Source organism: Aricia agestis, chromosome 13 (assembly GCF_905147365.1).
Source record: "Aricia agestis chromosome 13, ilAriAges1.1, whole genome shotgun sequence".
Classification (NCBI taxonomy): Eukaryota; Metazoa; Arthropoda; class Insecta; order Lepidoptera; family Lycaenidae; genus Aricia; species Aricia agestis.
The window spans coordinates 15,478,133-15,500,407 of record NC_056418.1 but is presented as its reverse complement, the minus strand read 5'-3'; the positions used below and the strand labels follow the sequence as shown (position 1 = coordinate 15,500,407).

The 22,275-nt window shown below is 41.5% G+C and overlaps 1 protein-coding gene across 1 annotated transcript; it reads left to right on the top strand.

The window, feature by feature from the left end:
- Window positions 1-276: 276 nt before the first annotated feature.
- LOC121733133 (metabotropic glutamate receptor 2-like) lies at window positions 277-19,107 on the top strand. Its single transcript, XM_042123297.1, has 16 exons — window positions 277-471; window positions 3,022-3,080; window positions 3,215-3,298; window positions 4,987-5,157; window positions 11,691-11,835; window positions 12,131-12,382; window positions 13,317-13,506; window positions 14,028-14,134; window positions 15,464-15,747; window positions 16,540-16,706; window positions 16,974-17,132; window positions 17,333-17,495; window positions 17,685-17,898; window positions 18,020-18,171; window positions 18,262-18,433; window positions 18,592-19,107. The coding sequence occupies exons 1-16, from the start codon at window positions 309-311 to the stop codon at window positions 18,927-18,929; spliced, it is 2,820 nt and encodes a 939-aa protein (XP_041979231.1). The 5' UTR covers window positions 277-308; the 3' UTR covers window positions 18,930-19,107.
- The last annotated feature ends 3,168 nt before the right edge of the window (window positions 19,108-22,275 follow it).

The window sequence follows — 22,275 nt, the reverse complement described above, 5'->3', positions numbered from 1 at the left end:
GACAGACGGACAGACGGACAGACAGACAGACAGTACACGACGTAACTTCGGTGTGTCATCGGTAATTGAAAATACATTGCAGGCGGAATTATGCCGAACTTCCGTCGCGGAACTTCAGCATGGTGTGTTTAGACACTTAGCGTTGATACAAACATTAAACATACATTAAACACTAAAATCTCCTCTTTTTCACGAAGACAGTTAAAGACTATCAGTCAAACTTTGCAAACAATCTACTTAAATCTGTGATAACTCAGGTACACGGGCGGGCGGGCGGCGACGGCGCGGCGTCGTCCTGCGGTCCGCTCATGCCGCAGGGCGGGGTGCAGGCGCTGGAGGCGATGCTGTTCGCGCTGGACGCCGCCGCCCGCGACCACCTCAACCCGCCCGGCGTCAGCCTCGGCGCTCTCGTGCTGGACGACTGCGACAGCGACACCAGAGGGCTGGAGATGGCCTTGGATTTTATTAAAGGTGAGTTTATTTTAGTTGCAACTAGGGTTGCCACGTAGGTTGCCACCTTTATTTTGGCAAATAAAGTAAGTACCATCGAGGAAATTAATTCCTAGGCAGTTGACGAACCTACGTCATGTGGTCGACTTAATTTGTCAATTCAATATTAGCTGTGAATTGTGATCATTTTTTTAGGTCGATTTTGAACAAAGATAATTTATAAAATGGGATTTTGGTGCGATCTCGGCAACGCGGCAAATGTTTGGTCAAGGTCGTTTGCTCAAGGGATGGCCTTAACCTTAGCCAAGGTCCACTTGCGGCTGTCCGTGTTATTGCTTATCAACGTCATTCCTTGAGATTTGTATGAATGTGACAGCGATAGGAAAAGATTGAAGATGACCTTGAACTTTATAAAAGTTAGGCATTCAGACGAATTCCTGACTCGTAATATGGTTACTACAAACAGTGGTGATAGAATCTAGTTTATACTCGTAAGCATGTAAAGTGTCTTATTTTTGTAGTGAGCCTCTTTACAGTCAAAACACAGATCAAAAAACTTGCTTTAAAAATCTTTTATCTTCCAATTTCGAAGTACGCTTAAGAAATATATAGAAAATGTCTCAAATCTCAGCTGGTATATTTTATCAGCCCCTGTAGACAAGTGGCAAAACGCTAACGCTAACGCTAGCGCTAGCGCTACAAAATGTATGGATTTGACATTAGTATTCGCTGGCGAAGCGATGACTTATGTCAAATCGCATACATTTTGTAGCGCTAGCGTTAGCGTCAGCGTTAGCGCTGTGCCACTTGTCTACAGGTACTGACCAGGCGTATCTATCCCTGTAGCGGTAGCATGGCGACCAGCGGAAATGCGAAAGTATGGACAAACTGTGGAAATAAACCTAAGGTGCCGTTCCGATCTTTTTTCGTTCCGAAAAATTCAATTGGACTGGACTGGAATATGACACACTATAGTATATGTCATAATGTAGGATATTATTTGAATTTTTAGAACTATAGTCTGTCATAAAGTGGCTTTTTACTTGAATTATTCGAAACTAAAAAAGATCGGAACGGCACATTAAGTTTATCTCCACAGTTTGTGACTATAGTCTGTCATAAAATGGCATTTTAATTGAATTTTTCGGAACGAAAAAAGATCGAAACGGCACCTTAGGTTTATTTCCACAGTTTGTCCATACTTTCGCATTTCCGCTGGTCGCCATGCTAGCACTACTGATGGGTATAGATGAAGTTATCTTCATCTGTCAAAAAGTTTCAAAGTGTTTTTACAACCAATTACAGCAAAACCTCGTCCGCAACTCTCACGTAAGTATATTTAATCAAACAAACTCTCTCCCTGCCGTTTTCTGTATTGCTTTGTTTTTGTATTTCGCGAGACAAACAAGATTACTCGCCCGCGGGAAGCGGTATTGAAACCTTCAGTGATCATCACCATCACCTCGTAATTGAGTAAAACATCTTAAGGTATTAGATTCTATTTTTTTTTTTTTTTTAAATAAGGGGGCTAACGAGCAAACGGGTCACCTGATGGAAAACAACTTCCGTCGCCCTTTAAGTGCAAGTGCGTTGCCGGCCTTTTATGAGGGAATAGGGTAATTATAGGGGAGGGTAGGGATGGGAAGAGAAGGGAATAGGGGAGGGTAGGGAAAGGAATAGGGTAGGGGATTGGGCCTCCGGCCTCCGGTAAACTCACTCACTCGGCGAAACACAGCGTAAACGCTGTTTCACGCCGGTTTTCTGTGAGAACGTGGTATTTCTCCGGTCGAGCCGGCCCATTCGTGCCGAAGCACGGCTCTCCCACACGGTATATGTTGCTCCTCCTAGATGTTGCTATTCTTTTACGGCGCTTCAAAACTTTTTAGGTGAATAAAAACTATTCTATATTCCCGGAACTCTGAGTTTGTGTATTCCTAATTTCCTCTTAATTGATCAAGCGGTGTGGGAAAACAAACAATAAACACTTTTCCGCATTCATTTTGACCATCAAACCACAGTATAGCAATATGACATAGGGACTAATATTGCTATACTGTGATCAAAACTATGATACTGAATTTTATCAGGAATTGCCGCTAATAATTACACCTGGATTTAAGGTGTCCTACTTATCATGGTATCTTTTTTTTATGAAATAAGGGGACAAACGAGCAAATGGGTCACCTGATGGAAATCAACTTCCGTCGCCCATGGACACTCGCAGCATCAGAAGAGCTGCAGGTGTGTTGCCGGCCATTTAAGAAGGAATAGGGTAATAGGGGAAGGTAGGGCTGGGAAGGGAAGGGAATAGGGGAGGGTAGGGAAGAGAATAGGGTAGGGGATTGGGCCTCCGGTAAACTCACTCACTCGGCGAAACACAGCACAAACGCTGTTTCACGCCGGTTTTCTGTGAGAACATGGTATTTCTCCGGTCGAGCCGGTCCATTCGTGCCGCCACTATGATACTGATCTATGATCTTATCAAGAATTGCCGCTAATATACCTAGATTTAAGGTGTCCTCCTTATCATGGTATCTACTCGTACAAAGCTCAAAAGATGGTCCATTTCAGGTTCCATCAGCAACATCGACGACGCGGAGTACGCGTGCAACGCGACGGCCATGCGGAAGGTGATATCGGGCGTGGTAGGTGCCGCCTCCAGCGTCACCTCCGTGCAGGTCGCCAACCTGCTGCGCCTGTTCAAGATACCGCAGGTCTGTACCGCCGGCGTTATGTACAGTGCGATGCGATGGCCATGCGGAAGGTGATCTCGGGCGTGGTGGGCGCCGCCTCCAGCGTCACCTCCGTGCAGGTCGCCAACCTGCTGCGCCTGTTCAAGATACCTCAGGTCTGTACCGCCGGCTTTATGTACACTACGACGCAACGGCCATTACGTTAAAATCCAAAAAAATTGACATGATCGACTTTCATGATCTTGAATTGAAACGTGCCTGAAGATAAACCTTACACGCGTTTACTTTCTCACTTCCTTTCATTATATTAGGACGCAAATCAAATAAACGTGTTCTTGCTAAATTAAAGCACTTAGCTATAAAATCGTAGCCAGTTAGCATACACGGCAATAACCTCACTCGTTAATAAAGCTTCGTACCCCATAGCAATTACGGTAAGGCTTCAGAGCAAATAAACAAATATTTACTCTCAAGTTATTAAATTAATATATTATACACGATATTTTATGTCCCGTATAGACCGTTTCATTAAAGCTGTCTCTACGTATCCTATATTTTTTGCCAGAAAGAAGTTTATGTGAATTCAACAACCGGAAATTTATTTCGTGAAATTCAAGCTCGGAAATTAAGCGATGGATTTGTGTTGATATAACTTCATATCAACTTCATCATCTGATGTTTTAATACGATTTCGTAGCTTTTATTGAGCTCATACAACATTCAGTGCCGGGCCCAATTTAACGATGATACAGTTTGCCAATGAGTAATGATATAAAGCAATATCACGTAGGTCTCTCTTTCTTCACGTCTTCAAATACAGCTTGCTTTGCTATCGCTTGAAGTGTTAACAATGATGATACCGATTATGATCATGATAAAAACAATGATACAATATAAAATGAATTAAATATACCTTGTCGGGGTGTCGTAGATGATATAAACGACAAAGACGACGATGACGGTGCTCATAATGATGATATTCATCTCGAAGATGATATGTCAAGTATCCTACTTTTTAACATCACCGGAGCTATCGAACAAAATACACTAGACGATAACAATGATGTTCATAAGGATAATGATTATAATAAAGATGATATTGCAGGTGTCGTACCTTTCAACGTTTCCGAAGATGCCAAAGTGCCATAGATGTTCATAGTGTTCATAAAGAGAATGACAATAATGATGAGTGATGACCATAAACCTTACGACAGTATATATTAAGTCTATGGTGATGACGATATTCCAATTTTTCAACGTCACAAGAGCTGTCTTATAAAGCACCCTAGATGATTTAAACAGATTGCTGATAATGATAATGATAATGGTGATTTTACACGGATCGATTTTAGCCGTGAGGCAAGTCACTAGTGGAATCACTGTCCACGCTAGTAATATATATAAGTCAATGGTCCAAGTCGAATCGCCACCCCATTTACACAGTTCTACAAAAATCGCTTGTGAAAATGTCACGTAAAATAGTCGCATTGCGTAGGGGAATGAAATCGTTCGACAATTCATTATTGGTAAATAATCGACCAATTAAAAATGAATAAAAAGGTACTAAGGTAAGGCTACAGAGTAGACAAATAATGTATTCGCAGCAAGCGATCGCTTGCGACTGAGCGTTTGCACGGTCGATTTTAGTCACCAGCGGCATGCGGCCAATGGACGTGCGGCAAGTCGGTTGGCAGTCTACTTTTGGGGCATGCGGCTTGCGCATGCGGCGTAGCCGAATTGCCATTTAGACAGTCGATTTTCGCCGTGCGGCTATAGTCACCCGTGTAAACCTCGGATAAGGAAGACATTAATGACAATATTCATAATGAAGATGACATTCCAGGTGTCCTACTTCTCGACGTCGCCGGAGCTGTCGAACAAGGCGCGGTTCGAGTACTTCACGCGCACCATCCCCTCCGACCTGCACCAGGTGCGCGCCATGGTCGAGATCGTCAAGGTGCTGGGCTGGAGATACGTCTCCATCATCTACGAGGAGAGCAACTATGGGATCAAGGTATGGGATTTCCAGATCAAAGTGATAATGAAACATCACCACCAACTCGCAAAGTGCATGTACTATCTAGTAAGTAGAGGAGTTAATTCGTAGGCAGATTGCGGACCTTCGTAATTTGGTCGCGTTATGTCAAACCCAAAATAAAAATTTCATTCATTCATTCATTTCAAGAACTCCTCAGTCAGACTACTGTTTAGTTCTGTCTTAAAGTCGGGTCCCGGACCAAGGCCGTTGACGTCATATCAATAAAATATGTTCTGTCGGGTGAACCGGGTCTCTTTTTCACCCGATCGGACCAAGGTCACCTTGGTCAGATGTTTTTTTCCCGACCGTGTAGAAAGCCTTTAATATTGAATTGACATAATCCGACCAAATGACGTAGGTCGGTCTGCTGCTGCCTATGAAGCAATTATTTCTTCGATGGTACTATCAGAGAAGTTGATTCCTATGCAAATCGGGGACCTAAGTAGTTTGGTCTTGTTACGTCAAACCCAGCTGACAGATCACAATTAACGTTGAATTGACATATTCGACCAAATAACGTTGGTCTGTCAATTGCATAGGAATCAACTTCCTCGATGGTACATCGCTAGTTTTAATCACGAATATAATTTGTTGCTGTCGCATGTCGCACAGTCAGTAAGAGCATGATAGCAATATTTACATGAGTGAGTGTAGAGATATAATAATGTAAAATGTTTTCTCTCTAACAAAAATAAACATATATTTTCGAATTTCGCATTAACCCATCAATCAGCAATGTTTTGCAAAACAATTGAAAATCTATTGTGTCTGCGATACCCACGATGGAGGTGTTAAACGTATTCGAATTTCGTACATAATGATGCGATTGTATATTTTAACAAAGAAAATGTTTATTTCGTAGAATATTATGAAAATTAAGCATAGATGTAAAGAAATTATAATATTACACATAATAAGATCACAAATGTCTAGGCTTTAGCGTAATTCAATATCATAATAATAATGTAAGCGTATAGTGTAGCTTGTTATAATAATGTAATTTACGCAAACAATACCTTCCAAGTACATATTCGGTAATGAAGTAATGTTAACGCGAAAATGTAAATACATTTTGTTTCGTAGAAGTAAAATAACTAGCTGTTAGCTACGGCTCTGTTCTCGTTTAGATACTAAATATACATAACAATACATAACGGCTTTTAACAATGATCGTGTTTGTATGAGGACAAATAGATCAATTTACTAAATTTTATAGAGGTAAGACGCAAAGGTCGGAACAATAGGCGGTACTAGCACATATTAAAGTAAATAATCCGACCGAAATCCGACATATTGCACACGTCATTTAAATATCAGAATATTAGTAGAAACCCACAGACATAGTTGTACACTAATAAAACACACTTTTCTTGCACTTTTTCCACTATATTAAGATATTATTATAACTTTTAACAAATAACACGACCGGTTTCGAAATTATTCATCATCAGGGTGTGAATAATTTCGAAACCGGTCGTGTTATTTGTTAAAAGTTATAATAATATCTTAATATAGTGGAAAAAGTGCAAGAAAAGTGTGTTTTATTAGTGTACAACATGAATTTCCACCAAGAACCGACAGTACAATCAATTACATATACCACAGACATAGATCAAGATAGATACCGCATGTGTATGTACTTCGCGTGCCATGTCGTGTTCCCAAACGACGAGTAATGCTCGTCTTTCGAAAGTCTGTTCTTTAGTCTGCTATCGGAATCGGACGTCAATGGGAATTTTAAAAATGCCTAAATGCCTAATATTGTTATTTATGCCGTATTGAGCTGTAGAAATTCGAATAGAAACGTTGGCCTAGATCAGGGGTCACCAAATGGCGGACCGCGGTCCGCATCCGGACCGCGGACTCATTGTGTGCGGACCCAGCATTTTCGAAGATGAACTTCGTTAAAAATAAATTTCGGTCTCGACTTACTGGTGAACATCTCTAGGACGTCAATAGCTTGCACCAATATTTTACTCCAAATTTCAGAGAGATAATTAGCAACAAAAACAGACACTTCTCATTGATAAATTAAATAAATACTTTTATAAATTCCATAATTACCTTTGCTTAATTTTTTTTTGATGTGCGGACTGTAAAGGTTGTTTCGTTTCTTAGCATCTATCTTGATTCTTGATCTATGTGATATGTCATATGAGTGGTAGAAACGTTGTCAAACGTCGAAAACCTTTTTTTTACCTTTTATGCTGGTGCTGCCTCTAACGTAAAAACCTTGCAGTTATAATAATATCCTATTTAAAATTGTTTGACTAAAAGAAATCACTTGTAATCATAATAAAATATATCAAAATAAAAATATATCACTAAACACCGCATCCAAATTCGCCCCGCATTTGAAAAATTTTCACCCAGTTCCCTCCAATGGCAAAGAAAATCAGTAATATTTTTGGTCAGCCTTTACCATTATATGAGATTGATAGGGGTACGACGGGGACACAAAGAAACCCCCATGTAACCTGAGTAACGTGACCTCACAAACTAGGATGAAAGGTTATAAATCATAACTATCATTAGACGTAAATGATGAAAGTAGATATCATTTTACAAATACAAGATGTTACAAAACAAAGTGATAATACTTTAGGGTGTGTGAGTGGTTCATTATATTATAGACTAGCGACCCACCCCGGCTTCGCATCGGGTAAGGCTGCGTCCCCATCAGACACGGCGCGGCGCCGGAACCGTGTTACGGCACGACGCCTCCACCGTGATACGGTACGGCGCCGCACCGTGTCACGGTGCCGCGTACGGTGCGTCCCTATTCAGTCGATACTAGCTGTTTGACCTAGCTTTGCTCGGTATCCGATGAAAATGACATTTTCTAGAAATGATTCCTAGCTAGATCGATTTATCGCCCCCGAAACCCCCTATATACTAAATTTCATGAAAATCGTTGGAGCCGATTCCGAGATTCCAATTATATATCCATACTAATATTATAAATGCAAAAGTATCTCTGTCTGTCTGTCTGTCTGTCTCGCTTTCACGCCAAAACTACTGAACCGATTGCAATGAAATTTTGTACACAGTTATTCTAGAGTCTGAGAAAGGACATAGGCTACATTTTGATGTGGGAAAATATCTTATTTCCATGAAAATTATTAATTCGCATTGCGCGTGGCCAGCGCTCATCCCGGGGGTCCTGGGTTCGAGTCCCGCAGGCGGAACAAAAAGTTTTCAATGTTCCTGGGTCTTGGATGTGTATTAAAATAATATTTCAAAAATCTTAAATGTATTAATTTATGTATAATATTATAAAAAATCCAGAAATATATCGATGCAATGAACATTTTAGTTCTAATACGATTCAACAGATGGCGTTTTATTTTTTACTTCATTGTAACATAAAACTAATCATACTTATTAGTTAATATGTTTTTGTTTATAGTTTTTAATACGTTAGAATATTATGTTTAATAAAATTATCACTTGGTATAATAATAATCAATCTATCTTATCTTATAGAACTCCTACTGAATTTCTAATATATGTGACAAGTTGACAACAGAAGGCGCTCTAAAATAAAGGAGTTCGAGTGTACCGTGTTGGCCTATATTCCATCCAGAAAATATATCAATGCAATCAACATTTTAATTCTAATATATGAAAACAGATGGCGTTTTATTTTTTTCTTAAATATATTTTATGTAAGTATAATATTATACAAAATCCAGAAATATATCGATGCAATGAACATTTTAGTTCTAATACGATTCAACAGATGGCGTTTTATTTTTTACTTCATTGTAACAGAACTAATCATACTTATTAGTTACTAGCTGTTGCCCGCGACTTCGTCCTCGTGGACTTCAGTTTATAAAGCGCGATGTCAACAAAATTGGTGTCAAAAGCTTTTATAAAAAAACCCTGGTACCCCTTAAATCAATACAGCCGTGCAGTGTGCACACAATAAGTATTGCATTTTTTTATATTAAACTTTAATTTTATATTAAACTTTATATTTTATGCCAAATTTTAAAGCTTATTTAGCCCCCCAATTACACAACTTTACCCATAAACTATTTATCATTGATAGGTTTAAGGTTACGTCACTGCACAGATAAAGTACTGAGTTATTTAATACCGTAGAATAGATCGAAAAAAATCTAAACTTAAATGTAAGATGATACCACGTCTTATAGAAAGACTTTTGAGCAAGCGTGAGCGCGATGTAGAAGACGCACGGCGCCATCTATTATGAATTTTTGGAACTATAATTTGAACAAATTTACGCATTTTCACCCCCTGACAACCCTTTTTTCCAGTAAAAAAGTAGCCTATGTCCTTTCTCAGGCTTTAGACTATCTGTATACAAAATTTCATTACAATCGGTTCGGTAGTTTTGGCGTTTGGCGTGAAAGCGAGACTACAAGACAGACAGACAGACAGAGATACTTTCGCATTTATAATATTAGTATAGATTATGTGCACTCTGCACAGCTGGTTTTGGGTATTTTGATTAATTAAGGGCCGCGCTACACCGGAATGGCAGCGGCGAGGTGAGCACTTTCAGCGCTGCCATTCCGGTGTAGCGCGGCCCTAAGAGCGGTACCACTTACCAGGGTTTTAAAATGTTTTTAAATTTGACACAAATTTTGTTGACACCGCGCGCTATAAACTAAAGTCCACGCGGACGAAGTCGCGGGCAACAGCTAGTTTATATATATACAAAAATTGCTCGTTTAAAGATATAAGATTTGCGCTCGAACGAGAGTGCTTGTCTGGATTATATAGGATTTTTTGTGGAAAATTTTTTCTGTGAAATATCTAATTTACGCGGGCGAAACCGTGCGGAACGTCTAGTTTTATAATATATATAGATATAGATTAGAGTATAGACGAAGATCATCTTCGAAAATACTTGGTCCGCACACAATGGGTCGGCGGTCAGGATGCGGACCGCGGTCCGACATTTGGTGACCCCTGCCCTATTCCATCAATATTTAGCTGTTGGCGCGCTCGAACATGCTTATTTGGATATAGATCACGAATTATTAAAAATTTTTGAAGTCGGTTAAAAAGAAACCGAGGAAATTTTATCTATTATTTATTATAGATAAAATTTTCTCGGTACACATGACAATATTTGCATTACGCGACTCTGATATGTATTTTCATATGCCTCGTTCAAGTTTGGACACATATTTTGTTCACCAGAATAGGGGCGCGCGGTGTACCGTACACGGCACCGTGTCACGGTGCGGCGCCGTACCGTATCACGGTGGCGGCGTCGTGCCGTAACACGGTGGCGGCGCCGTGCCGTGTCTGATGGGGACGCAGCCTAAGGGTATAAAATATAAAGCCACTGAAAAAATGATTAAAATCGATTCAGCCGTTTTGACTTGTAGTGTGCAAGCTTTCGCCAATGTTTGAGTGTAATCGGTACACCTACACACTAATTACCACAGAAATGGAGATATTTCTGTGCTAATTACTTAAGAGTGCACGCGAACACTACAATAAATACACCAATTAAGAAAAAGCGTCACGGTCACAGGGAAAGATGCTCACCCAAAAAGTGGTGGGGCGCGTCTTCTTGGATTGCACGGACTATAATATTTAGCTTCCATGTTTTTAGACGAAGTATTCTAAAAAATATTGGAGAGCTAACTAAAAGCTCTTGCTAGTTACTACAAAGGCTTGTATTTTGTTTTCATGTGACAGCCATTGTTGGCTAATCTAACGTAGTGACGTCGGGTCGACACAAAAGAACGAGGTCACACCTCAAGTGCCACATGTGCAAGTTCGGTGGGAACTTTTTCTCGGGTGTAGCGCGACGAAAAAGTTTATCTACGCTTCGTCGAAGCGTAAACGTATGAGGGGGTAGTTTACTTGGAGTTTTCGGGCAAATTATTGTGCCTCAAACTACACCTCTTATTGTGTATTTGGCTTGCCAAAGGGGAATTTTACTTTGCACATTAGGCCATGATGAACAACCATGATTCTGCTGCAGGAATCAATGTTGATCATAAGCTAAGAATGTTCTTCTACACGTTCTTCATCATGGACGAACGTGGAGAGAGGGTAAAGAATGGGAATGTATATACAATTTACAATATTAATCATTACCATCATCATCAGCATAATATGTGTGATACCTGGTGATAAATGTGCAATATTGCATGAGATGGCCGCAGAACGAGTGTCTCACGTCGAGCTAGTTCCCGAACCGGTAGTTAAAGGCATTATTTCGACTCAACGTTCAAAAAAGAAATTGGCACTGTCAGAGAAGTTCATTCATTGGCAGAAGACCTACATAATTTGGTCATATCAAACCCAGACATGTCTAACGTTGAATTAAGGCTGCCTTCACATTACGTCGCAAGAGTCGCGCGGCTGCAGCGCTGCTGCCGCACTGCTTGCGACGTAATGTGAAGGCGCTCTAATACAAGCTGACTAAGTAACGTTGGTCCATCATCTGCCGATGAATCAATGTCTTCGATGGTACAATACCATTTTTTACTTTGACTATGGCTTTATTGATGCAGGCGTTCGAGGAGTTGGAGACGCTGCTGCTGCGCGACGACATCTGCATCGCCGTGAAGGAGCGGCTGGCGAAGGACTCCGGAGCTGCAGACCAGCACGGCTACGACGCCATCGTCGAGCGCCTGCTGTCCAAGCCACGGGCTAGAGGTGGGTGGTGATGCTGGAGGAGCTATCCTTTGACGATCTTTGGCTGACGAGTAGCGTATCAAAATTAGGTACTTTTACTTATCAGTAATCTTACAACACCTAAAAGGATTAAATTATTTGACGATACTTTTTTTATGTTAGTTTTTTTCGTCAGATAATTTTCGTATTGCAGTATAGTTCCTTGTTCAATCCAGTCTATTTCATATCAAAGATAATCTTATTAATTGTCAAACTAGAGACCTTGAGATTTCATGCAACATTACGTCCTTAAGCAAAGAATCATCTAATGTTTCAGGAGTAATAGTATTCGGCTCGGACCAAGAAGTGGCTGGTGTGATGGCAGCGGTTGGTCGTCGCGGCGCAGCAGGCTCCTTCAGTTGGGTCGGCTCCGACGGCTGGAGCGCTCGCGCCCTGGTGGCAGCTGGCAACGAGCCCGTGGTGGAGGGAACCATCAGCGTGCAGCCCCAAGCGAACCCCGTGCGAGGGTTTAGAGACTACTTCCTACAGCTGACGCCTGAGAACAACTCCAGGAATCCCTGGTTTGTCGGTAAACCTCGAATGGTTCATATTTGTTAGTACTGCTAGAGACCAGACATACACTCTATGGTACTGCCTAGTTTCTGTAGTTTTTTGACAGGAATCAAGAGAATAGATAAACGGCATGTTAAAAAACTTAGAAACCGCGCACACATCATCTGATTATTGTGTGAGCAGCGTTAACTTATAGTAAGCATATATCTCTTATATCAATACAGTCCACGTGGATCTGATTAATTAATTAATTAAGTAATTCTTACTTATTAGAAAAAGACTCGAGTTTAAGTACTTAGGTCGATAATTGAACTATGAGTTATGACCCAAAAAATTACGCTGAATAAGGTCGCAGGATCAATCGTTCAATTTATCTCTGCCTAATCGTTTTTCAAACTCCATTAAAATATTTCGCTGAAAAATAAATTGGGGGTGCAATTAATAAATCAAATTGTTTGTTCAAAATAAAAAACAGCTCGACTTTCTTCTCGTCCGCGATAATTTATGAGGAATCTTCTTCAATTAATTACGGAACAAAATGCTGAAGTTTTAAAACAGTTTGCGAGTCAGTTATAAGTTATAACCGGGGAAGTTTGTTCAATTTATGCACACAGCGTTTCCGACTATAAAAGGAAAAGTTAGCGGTCGATTTTAATGCGAAATTGATTTGCCATCGATTATTCAGACCGCGGTGACTACTTGGCATTAATCGCTCTTTCTAGTTACTAAAATCAAAGAACTTTTTCTTTCTTTTCATTTCCAAACGCTACTATTTCTAACTCGTAATTTAGTGATTAAACTTCTTGAATTGGTTTTCTAATGATAGCCCTATATTGATTAAGGATAAATCACCCTCAACAGAAATTCTTCTATACCAGGAAAGTCATATTATCCATTACCATCAGTTCTCTCACGTCACGTGATATCCTTTAATTATTATTCTTCTGTAGAGTTCTGGGAGGAGCAGTTCAACTGTCGCTATGGTCGGGCGCCGTACGCACACACGCGCGCACCACACTCACACACCGCCGCGCGTCCGCCCTGCACCGGCCGAGAGCAGCTTACGGCGGATAACACGGAGTTTGAGGCACAGCTGCAGTTCGTCGCTGATGCTGTTTGGGCTTTTGTATATGCTATACGGTGAGTAACACACAAGATGTTATGGAAACGCCAAACTGCATCAGCATACTATAATTTTGAAGCCTATATCAAAATATTAAGCAGTAATATAACATCTTAACTGAAATTATTACCCAATAACAAAACATACTAGCTATTTAGAAAAGAGCTTTGATAACTAAAGCGTTTAAAAGCAACATTTGAAACGAATCCTGAAATTTCAGAATAACGAAACCCAATTTTCATGACAATTCCACATTATTATTATATTTCCCTGCTTGTATAAAGCCTGATAGTTTCGCATTTGAATTGATCATTTACCTAAAAGCCACCATAACGACCTCTCATCATAATTAGGGGAAAGTGTCCCCTAAATAGTTACGGTAATGTGACAATTAGTCCCTACTTTTACGAACTCATAAGAGACCCGTCCTTTGTTTTATAGTTTGGTTGGGTCCGGAAAACTGACCGTGGAAGGAAGACCTTCATAAATGCTTATGATTGCTTTGTAATCACTACCAACATTACATTTTGCGTTTCAGGGATATGCATAGAGATCTGTGTGGAGATGAACATGGTCTATGTGATAAGATGAGGCCTGTTAGTGGACCGACGCTGCTGCGGTACCTTAGACAAGTGAGGTTCGAAGGTACGTACTATAGATAAAATACAGGTGCAATTAAACTTTCCGGACAATTTTTTTTTTGGGGCTAAGGTATCATTAGGAGAGTCCATTTAAACAAAAAAAATAGCCTTTAAATTTTTTTAAAATAACATGTTTTGTACCACTTAAAATCGTTGCAGAACGGTCACTTCGCGGCGGTGGGTAGAGCAGGGGTGACGCGGGGGGCGGTGCGGGAGGCCCGGCCGCGTCAAGCGCCGGCGATGCGTAGTGTCCATTAATTGTGGTGTTTTTTAGGAAAACTTTCGGAAGATATTTCTCAACATTTTAGTACTGAGTGATTATAAAAGAAAAAATCAAAATCAAAATCAAAAATATTTATTTCCAAATAAGTTAACAAAGTTAACTCTTTTAGAACGTCGTGTCTACATGAGGCCTACCACCGGTTCGGGAACTACCCCGCCGAGAAGAACCGGCGTAAGGAACTCGCACGGGGCCACCTTTTACCAAAAAGGTGGAAAATAACAAAGATAGTTTAAACTTATTTACGTTAAGTATGTAAGTACTTATAGTAAGTAAAAATGTGGTACATTTATATAGAAGCGACCTATGGTCAGTCAGCTTATTTTTCCCAAGGTGTGCTATCATTGAGAAAATCAGTTACCTTATAATAAGCCTTAGCACACAAACGATCTTTAACAACTTTTTTAAATTTATTAATTGAAAGATTTTGGACGTCGTCTGGGATTTTATTGTATAGGCGTATACATTGACCTTTGAAAGATTTGCTTGCTTTACTCAGCCTGGTTATTGGTATATCTAGCTTGTGCTTATTCCTAGTGTTCCTGCAGTGAATGTCACTTTTTGTATTAAAATTATTTACATTTTTTCTCACGTATTGTCCAAAATGTATTGAGAGATTACGGTCAGAATTCTTATTTCTTTAAACTTTTCTCTGAGATATTCAAAGGATGACATTTTATAAATAGATCGTATAGCTCGCTTCTGCAGCACAAATATTGTGATAATATAAAAAAAAGGTGTACTTACTTATTTTTATTTTTAACAAGGATCAATATATCTAAATTTGGCCGGTAGGTTTAATTGCACCTTGTATACTGCGCTGTAGTTAAGTACCTATGTGTTATGCCGGTGGTGTAGCATGAATTAGAAAAAAAACTTTCCTTTTAGCCATTCTTGTCTAATGTCTTGTCTTATGTCTAGCGCAACCTACTCAGCGAGGATTTATTATTTTGTAGTATCCAGTATCCACCAAATTGCACGTTTTCATAACCTATCGAAACTTCTTTCATCTCATACAATACTTATGATGAGAACTTGCTTCATTTCTTTCAGGTCTAAGCGGCGACGAATTCCACTTCGACGCGAACGGCGATGGGCCGGCGCGGTACAACATCCTGCACTTCAAGCAGGTCGCCCGGGGCGTGTACCGCTGGGTGCAGGTCGGCCAGTACCGCGACGGCGAGCTGCAGCTGGATATGGACGAGATCCAGTTCAAGTGGGGCTCACAGCGGCCGCCGGAGTCGGTGTGCAGCGCGGAGTGCGAGCTCGGCCAGGCCAAGCAGTACGTGGAGGGCGAGAGCTGCTGCTGGCACTGCTTCAACTGCACGCAGTACGAGGTACATCACCACGACGACATAAATCCAGGTCGAGTGGGGGTCGCGGCGGCCGCCGGAGTCGGTGTGCAGCGCGGAGTGCGAGCCCGGCCAGGCCAAGAAGTACGTGGAGGGCGAGAGCTGCTGCTGGCACTGCTTCAACTGCATGCAGTACGAGGTACACCTCCACGACGACAGAGATCCAGGTCGAGTGGGGGTCGGGGCGACCGCCGGAGTCGGTGTGCAGCGTGGAGTGCGAGCTCGGCCAGGCCAAGCAGTACGTGGAGGGCGAGAGCTGCTGCTGGCACTGCTTCACCTGCACGCAGTACGAGGTACACCTCCACGACGACATAGATCCAGGTCGAGTGGGGGTCGCGGCGGCCGCCGGAGTCGGTGTGCAGCGCGGAGTGCGAGCCCGGCCAGGCCAAGCAGTACGTGGAGGGCGAGAGCTGCTGCTGGCACTGCTTCAACTGCACGCAGTACGATGTACATCTCCAGGACGACATAGATCCAGTGAAAATGGGGGGCAATAACTTAAAATCAACCACCTCCTCTTATCTAGCCTCGTCCCAATTACTGCGTTTGGAGTTCTTACTTATTTAATATTCAAGGTGGATACTGCTGGAAAATGTATGCACTAATATAAAATATTTCTTTTTCAGAAATATTTGATCGAAGTATGCAGTACCCTACATATTAGGAGCACTCTTCTTTCTTTACTCTCATAACCCAATAGGATAGTTGTTGATCTTCACAACTGGCGGAAGATCAGGACCAACTGATATGCACATCCACAATTCTGCAATATTATTCCAGATCCGCTCCCCGTTCTCGGAGACGGCGTGCATGGAGTGCGCGCGTGGCACTCTGCCAGACGTCACGCGCGTGCGGTGCGCGCCCATCCCCGAGCTGTACCTGCGCCCCACCTCGGCCGCCGCCATCGGCGCCATGGCCTTCTCCGCGCTGGGCATACTGCTCACCTTGTACGTACTTCTGTTTATTCTATTGCAAAAACGCATCATTTATTAACATATGACAATACATTTTTAAATCACAGTAAAAGCCTCAATATATTGGGCTCTAAATAGCTGATGATGAGATGCCGTCCTAATTGGATTAGAAATAATAAAGATGCTTCAAATCAAGCAATTCGTGGGCAATTACCATACTCATTCTATGCATTGACCAATATAACCCACATTATCTACTAGCCCAATTTTCCCAAACTTACCTGAGACATCTCCCGCCAGGTTGGTATGCGGTGTGTGGGTGGCGCGGCGTGGTACGCCGGTGGTACGGGCTTCGGGCCGAGAACTATCCTTCGTGCTGCTGACCGGAATCCTGATGTGCTATCTCGTCACCTTCGCGCTAGTGTTGCGGCCTACTGACTTCCTCTGTTCCTTGCAACGGTATGTTCCTTTACCTGCGAACTTATATTTGTTTGTGCAGTCTTACTTCGGCGATTGTAAAATTATGTCCATTTCAATTTGATTAACATTGCTCCAGCCATCAAAAGCTTAAGACTTCCAGTATTTTACAACAGCTTTGATACCATACGCACTTATTCCCTTATCTTGTTAAAATACTAATAATCGTGTTACTTATCCAGGTTTGGCACCGGATTTTGCTTCACTGTGGTGTACGCAGCGTTGCTCACGAAGACCAACAGGATAGCGCGTATCTTCAATGCCAGCAAGCAGTCCGCACGGAGACCATCACTCATTTCACCTAAGTCACAACTGATGATTTGCTCAATACTCGTATCTATTCAGGTAAGCTTTAAATGCGAATTAAGCCTTACGCTCCTTTCCTTCTCATAGCTTTCCAGATCTATATAAAATATAAAAAAAGTATAATACACTTACAGGGCTTGTTACGTAAGCAAAAGGCGTCTGCAACTACGGCAGCAGGCGATTCATCTAATGTTGGCGCCATAATATAAAGTAATTGCTGTTTTGCAGGTGGTGATAGTGGTAATATGGCAGCTGGCATCACCAGCGCGCGCTATCTACCACCATCCCACGCGCGAGGATAATATGCTGGTCTGCGATTCCTACGTCGATGCCTCCTACACCATTACCTTCTTCTACCCCGTCGTGCTCATCATCGTCTGCACCGTCTACGCCGTGCTCACCAGGAAAATACCGGAGGCGTTTAACGAAAGCAAGCATATAGGTCAGTTAATATCTGTAGCATTGCCTACCCGCGGCCATCCTTAGAATGATGCAAAATACAACAATATCTTACTTATTGTTTTTTTTTGCTCGTGCTTTACATGGTTGATTGTTGTTTCCAGGGTTCACGATGTACACGACGTGCGTCATATGGCTTGCATTCGTGCCGCTGTACTTCGGCACCGCCAGCCACGTGCCGCTGCGCGTCACCAGCATGGCCGTCACCATCTCGCTCAGCGCCAGCGTCACGCTCGCCTGCCTGTTCGCGCCCAAGGTACACACAGAGCAGAAACCGCGTCTATTAATTTAATATCGACTTGCATTGGTCATCTCTATTTTATTCAATGGTTTTATTTCTCTTCAGGTATACATAATCCTGATCCGACCGGAGCGCAACGTGCGGGCCAGCCTGATGCCGCACCGGTGGCGCGGGGGCGCAGCGCCAGGGGCGGTGTGCGCGGCGCTGGTGGGCGCTGCTCCCCTGCCGCGCCCACCAGCTACACCATCCACGGATCTATCCACTTTAGATGCCAATGGTATATTGATTGATTCCTACGGTGCTACGGCGATGCAAAAATCACTATGACACTTAGCGGTATACATTATTTAAGAAAACCATTCTGATATTTGCACTTAATAGGGTAATTTTTTATACTTACCTAACTAGTTTACCTAACAAATTGCACAATTTCAGAGAAGTGGACTTTAACAGACCGTCAGGTGCAGACGGACGACCTGAGTCCACCACGGAAGGAGCCGGAGAGGAACGGACTCAAGCTGGAACCGCCCAAGCTGGAACTGCCCAAACTGGACCCACACAAGGACCTTCCCAAGCGGGACCCTCTGGAACTGGATGCACTGAAACGTGAGCACCTCCAGATGGACCCTCACAAGCCCCAGCAGTTGGATCCGCTGCAGCTGGATGAGCTGCGAGCTGGTTTGCCAGTGCCGCAGGGCGCGCAGCGGCGGCGTTCCGTCGCGGAACCCACCATGAAGCTAGCTGTGGCGGTGGTGGGGGGGCCCGCGTTATAGCGCGACCTGCCCCGCGCTCCGCGCCGCCCCGTGCTCGTCTGAGATTATTCACGCTGGGCGATAACGACACGATACCTATACGATCATACGATATACGAACGATTGCTGTCGCCATCGTGAATACGCGACATTTTGAGCGACCTTGTCACACATTGTTAAAGTCATTTTGTTAAAGGGTCGGTTGACAATATTTTATTTATAAACTTTCAATTTGTACAAAATATTCTCAGGAATACCCTATGAATTATGATATTTTTAAATGTTTGTTGTGTACCTATAGTAAGATAGTTTCAGTATGCTGTATATTATTATTAATAATACATTCCTATGTGTTAATAATTTAACTGATTGTTGATTTTTGTTGCGAGAAGTTGCTATAACTAATGGACGACCGAGTGGCGATTTTTGTTACAACCGAACGTCACTAACGAACATTTTTCCGACACATCATCATTAAGAGGATACAACAGGGGCTAGAGAAATGAAAAAAAAGTACGTGAAATATCTATAGCTGTCTCCCTTACCTCAAGCCTATACCGCAGAACGCGATAGAGACAACTGCAGAAAATCCAGAAAATCGACGATTCGTTGTCCCCTGATTCCTTCTCCAAAACTTAACCGATTTAAGTACTTTTTTCATTAAAGATTAAAAAAAGGCTTGAGCTGTGTTCCTATGTTTTGCTTTTTTTGTATAATCTAGCCAAATCTGTTTTCTGGACGTTTGAACACAGCGGAAAATCTGGCCATTTTTTTGGGTTTTTGAACGTTCATATCTTATTTAATAATTAAATTATAAAAAAAAGAAAACATAGGGACATTGTATTAGTGGCCGTAGATATTCAGGAAAAAAATTATAACTCTACTAGCATTATCCAGGGAGGAAACAGGGGACAACGTTTGTATGGAAAAAAGGGCGGTGTGGAATCCTCTTAAATAGCCGCGTACTGACCAAGCAAGCAGCCTCGCGCGGCAGCCTCGCGAGGCAGTTGCTCGGTCGGTCAGGAGTTCAGGACGTGCCTAGTGAACGCGGCAAACGTACCAAGGCGCCTTTGAGCATCGACAAAAACCGACAATGCTTGGCTCGGGCCACGGCACGTTCGGGCGAGGCAACGCATGCGTTTCCCTCGGGCGAGGCACGTCCTGACCGACCGAGCAACTGCCTCGCGAGGCTGCCACGCGAAGCTGCTCGCTTGGTCAGTACGCGGCTATTAACATTTGATTTGAGTTATCGCGGCTGCCTATATAATAAATGCCTATAGGCGTCATGGGTGCCGGTCACCTAATAAAAATAGAAATTATTATTCTGAAGCCACAAACTCACGACTCACGACAGCTACCGATGTATAGATATTATTTTGGTCGTCCGTTTGTACGCCTCAGATTGATGGCATTAATTGATTATTATTTTTAATATTCTAAAAAATGTTTACGAGATTACCGATTGTGTGATATTATTATAAGCTGTAAGTATAATTACTAGATAATATTATTCTTTTGTGATTAAGTAAATAAAGAATATAAAAAATTAAATAAAATGGCTATTAATAATTAGTACTTATGGGATTCATGTTTACTTTATTATAATTACTGAAGCTCTCTCCAAATTATCCTTTATTATATCGAAATAATAATAATAATAAATAATAAAACACTTTATTGCTCACAATTACAAGAAATTACACGTAACACAAGCTCAAATTAAAACAGTTAGGTATCTAAAATATGTGGGCAAAGGCGGTCTTATCGCTAAAAGCGATTTCTTCCAGACAACTTTTGTGTTAACTGGAGAACTTTAATGTAAGCGGAAGTAGGTATAGTAATTATTTGTATACCATTCGATTCGAAATCAAAACCATTGATATAAGAAACAGATCGAAACCTGTAAGGTACTGGTGACTGGTGACATGTATTTTGCGTAACGTAACTGGTGACGAGCGGTCTGAGAGGCCGCTACCGTTCTATTGCATAGAAATTAAGTATATTGGCTTACCGCCATGTTCAAGAATAGTTTGATACTCGTATCTAAGTTAGAAGCATTTTGTACATACACAAGGAAATTTGATGTTACAATGAGAACAGTCTTTACAATCATGAAAATTAGAGATGGGATGAATAATGTCTTTTTATAAAATTATTATCAACATAAATCAAACGGTAACACTTTTTCCATAAAATTAACACAATAATCAACTGAAAAAAAAGAAAACCTTTAATTACAGCTATCATTTCACAAAACTGACAATGGTAAAACTTTACTAATTCTGAAGGCTGATTCTCCTGCCATGGCTCCTGATTTGTTGATCGATGTAACCTACGTCGTTCTCTTCGGTTCCTGAATCATGATCACTTTACTTTGGGATGTAATTTTCGGCAATATTTTCGGCTTCCTGTTCAGTGGAATTCTTGTGTCTATCATTCTCCTCTTCTATAAATTTCAGATAATTAAAGCTATTTCTACGGTTTAACGATTCATTTCTGACTCCCGATTCCCTTCGCCTCTTGTTTGGATGACAAGAATTATCCATCGTAAATAATAGATGTAAAAAATGAAAAAAATCAATAAGCGATGTAACGTAAAAAAGTTACGCTACTGGTGACGTAAGGTCTCACAGGCCGCTATCGAACTTTGCATCCATATAACTTATCGATTTGGGTTAGTCCGATGCAACTGCCTCCTTCTACGGCGCGGTGGCAACCAAACTCGAAGCTACACAGACGCTCAAACCCGGAGAATGCGGGGAAGTGGGTGAAAAGACGTTTCACTGACGCCGTGCAGCCTGTGAGACCGCTTGTCACCAGTTAAAGGTTAATTATAGCGAGACCACACGTCTAAACGATGCGACGCGACACTTCATGTTCCGTAGAACTGACGCGGACGTTTTACAAACGTCAGTCGCTTCGCTGCAGAATAGTGTCGCGAAGTGCGGTGGCACACCTTTAGACCAAATAATGTTAGATTACTAATCTAATATATCGACGGTCCCTACGTATAAAGCGACATGTCAAAAGTAGTGGTTTTCAGGAGAGCGTTTTTAAGATTCAAACTGTTACTGTAGATTACCATTAAACATAAACACAATTATTTTTATTGATCTGTAAAGCTTAGTGTAGGCCGTTTGTCATTATATAACACAATTTTAAATATTTACAATATTTTCGCCAAAATTGCAAGGTGACCGTTTTTACGGTAACAATTCAAGACTGCCCATAACGGTTAAGTCGTATATGTCCGTTTTTACTTTGGAAGATTAAAAATATTATATTAGGTCCTAAATTCATTAAGCACTATATAAAATGGTTCCTATTGTCATAATTTATAAGTTTATCATGTATAAGTAATACAAAT

Excerpts from the sequence above, each read along its gene's own strand:
- LOC121733133 (XM_042123297.1), top strand. The coding sequence starts at position 309 with ATGCCGCAGGGCGGGGTGCAGGCGCTGGAGGCGATGCTGTTCGCGCTG. Across the intron at positions 3,081-3,214 it reads ACGCGACGGCCATGCGGAAG|GTGATCTCGGGCGTGGTGGG; the intron begins GTGATATCGGGC and ends GCCATGCGGAAG. Across the intron at positions 17,496-17,684 it reads CAATACTCGTATCTATTCAG|GTGGTGATAGTGGTAATATG; the intron begins GTAAGCTTTAAA and ends GCTGTTTTGCAG.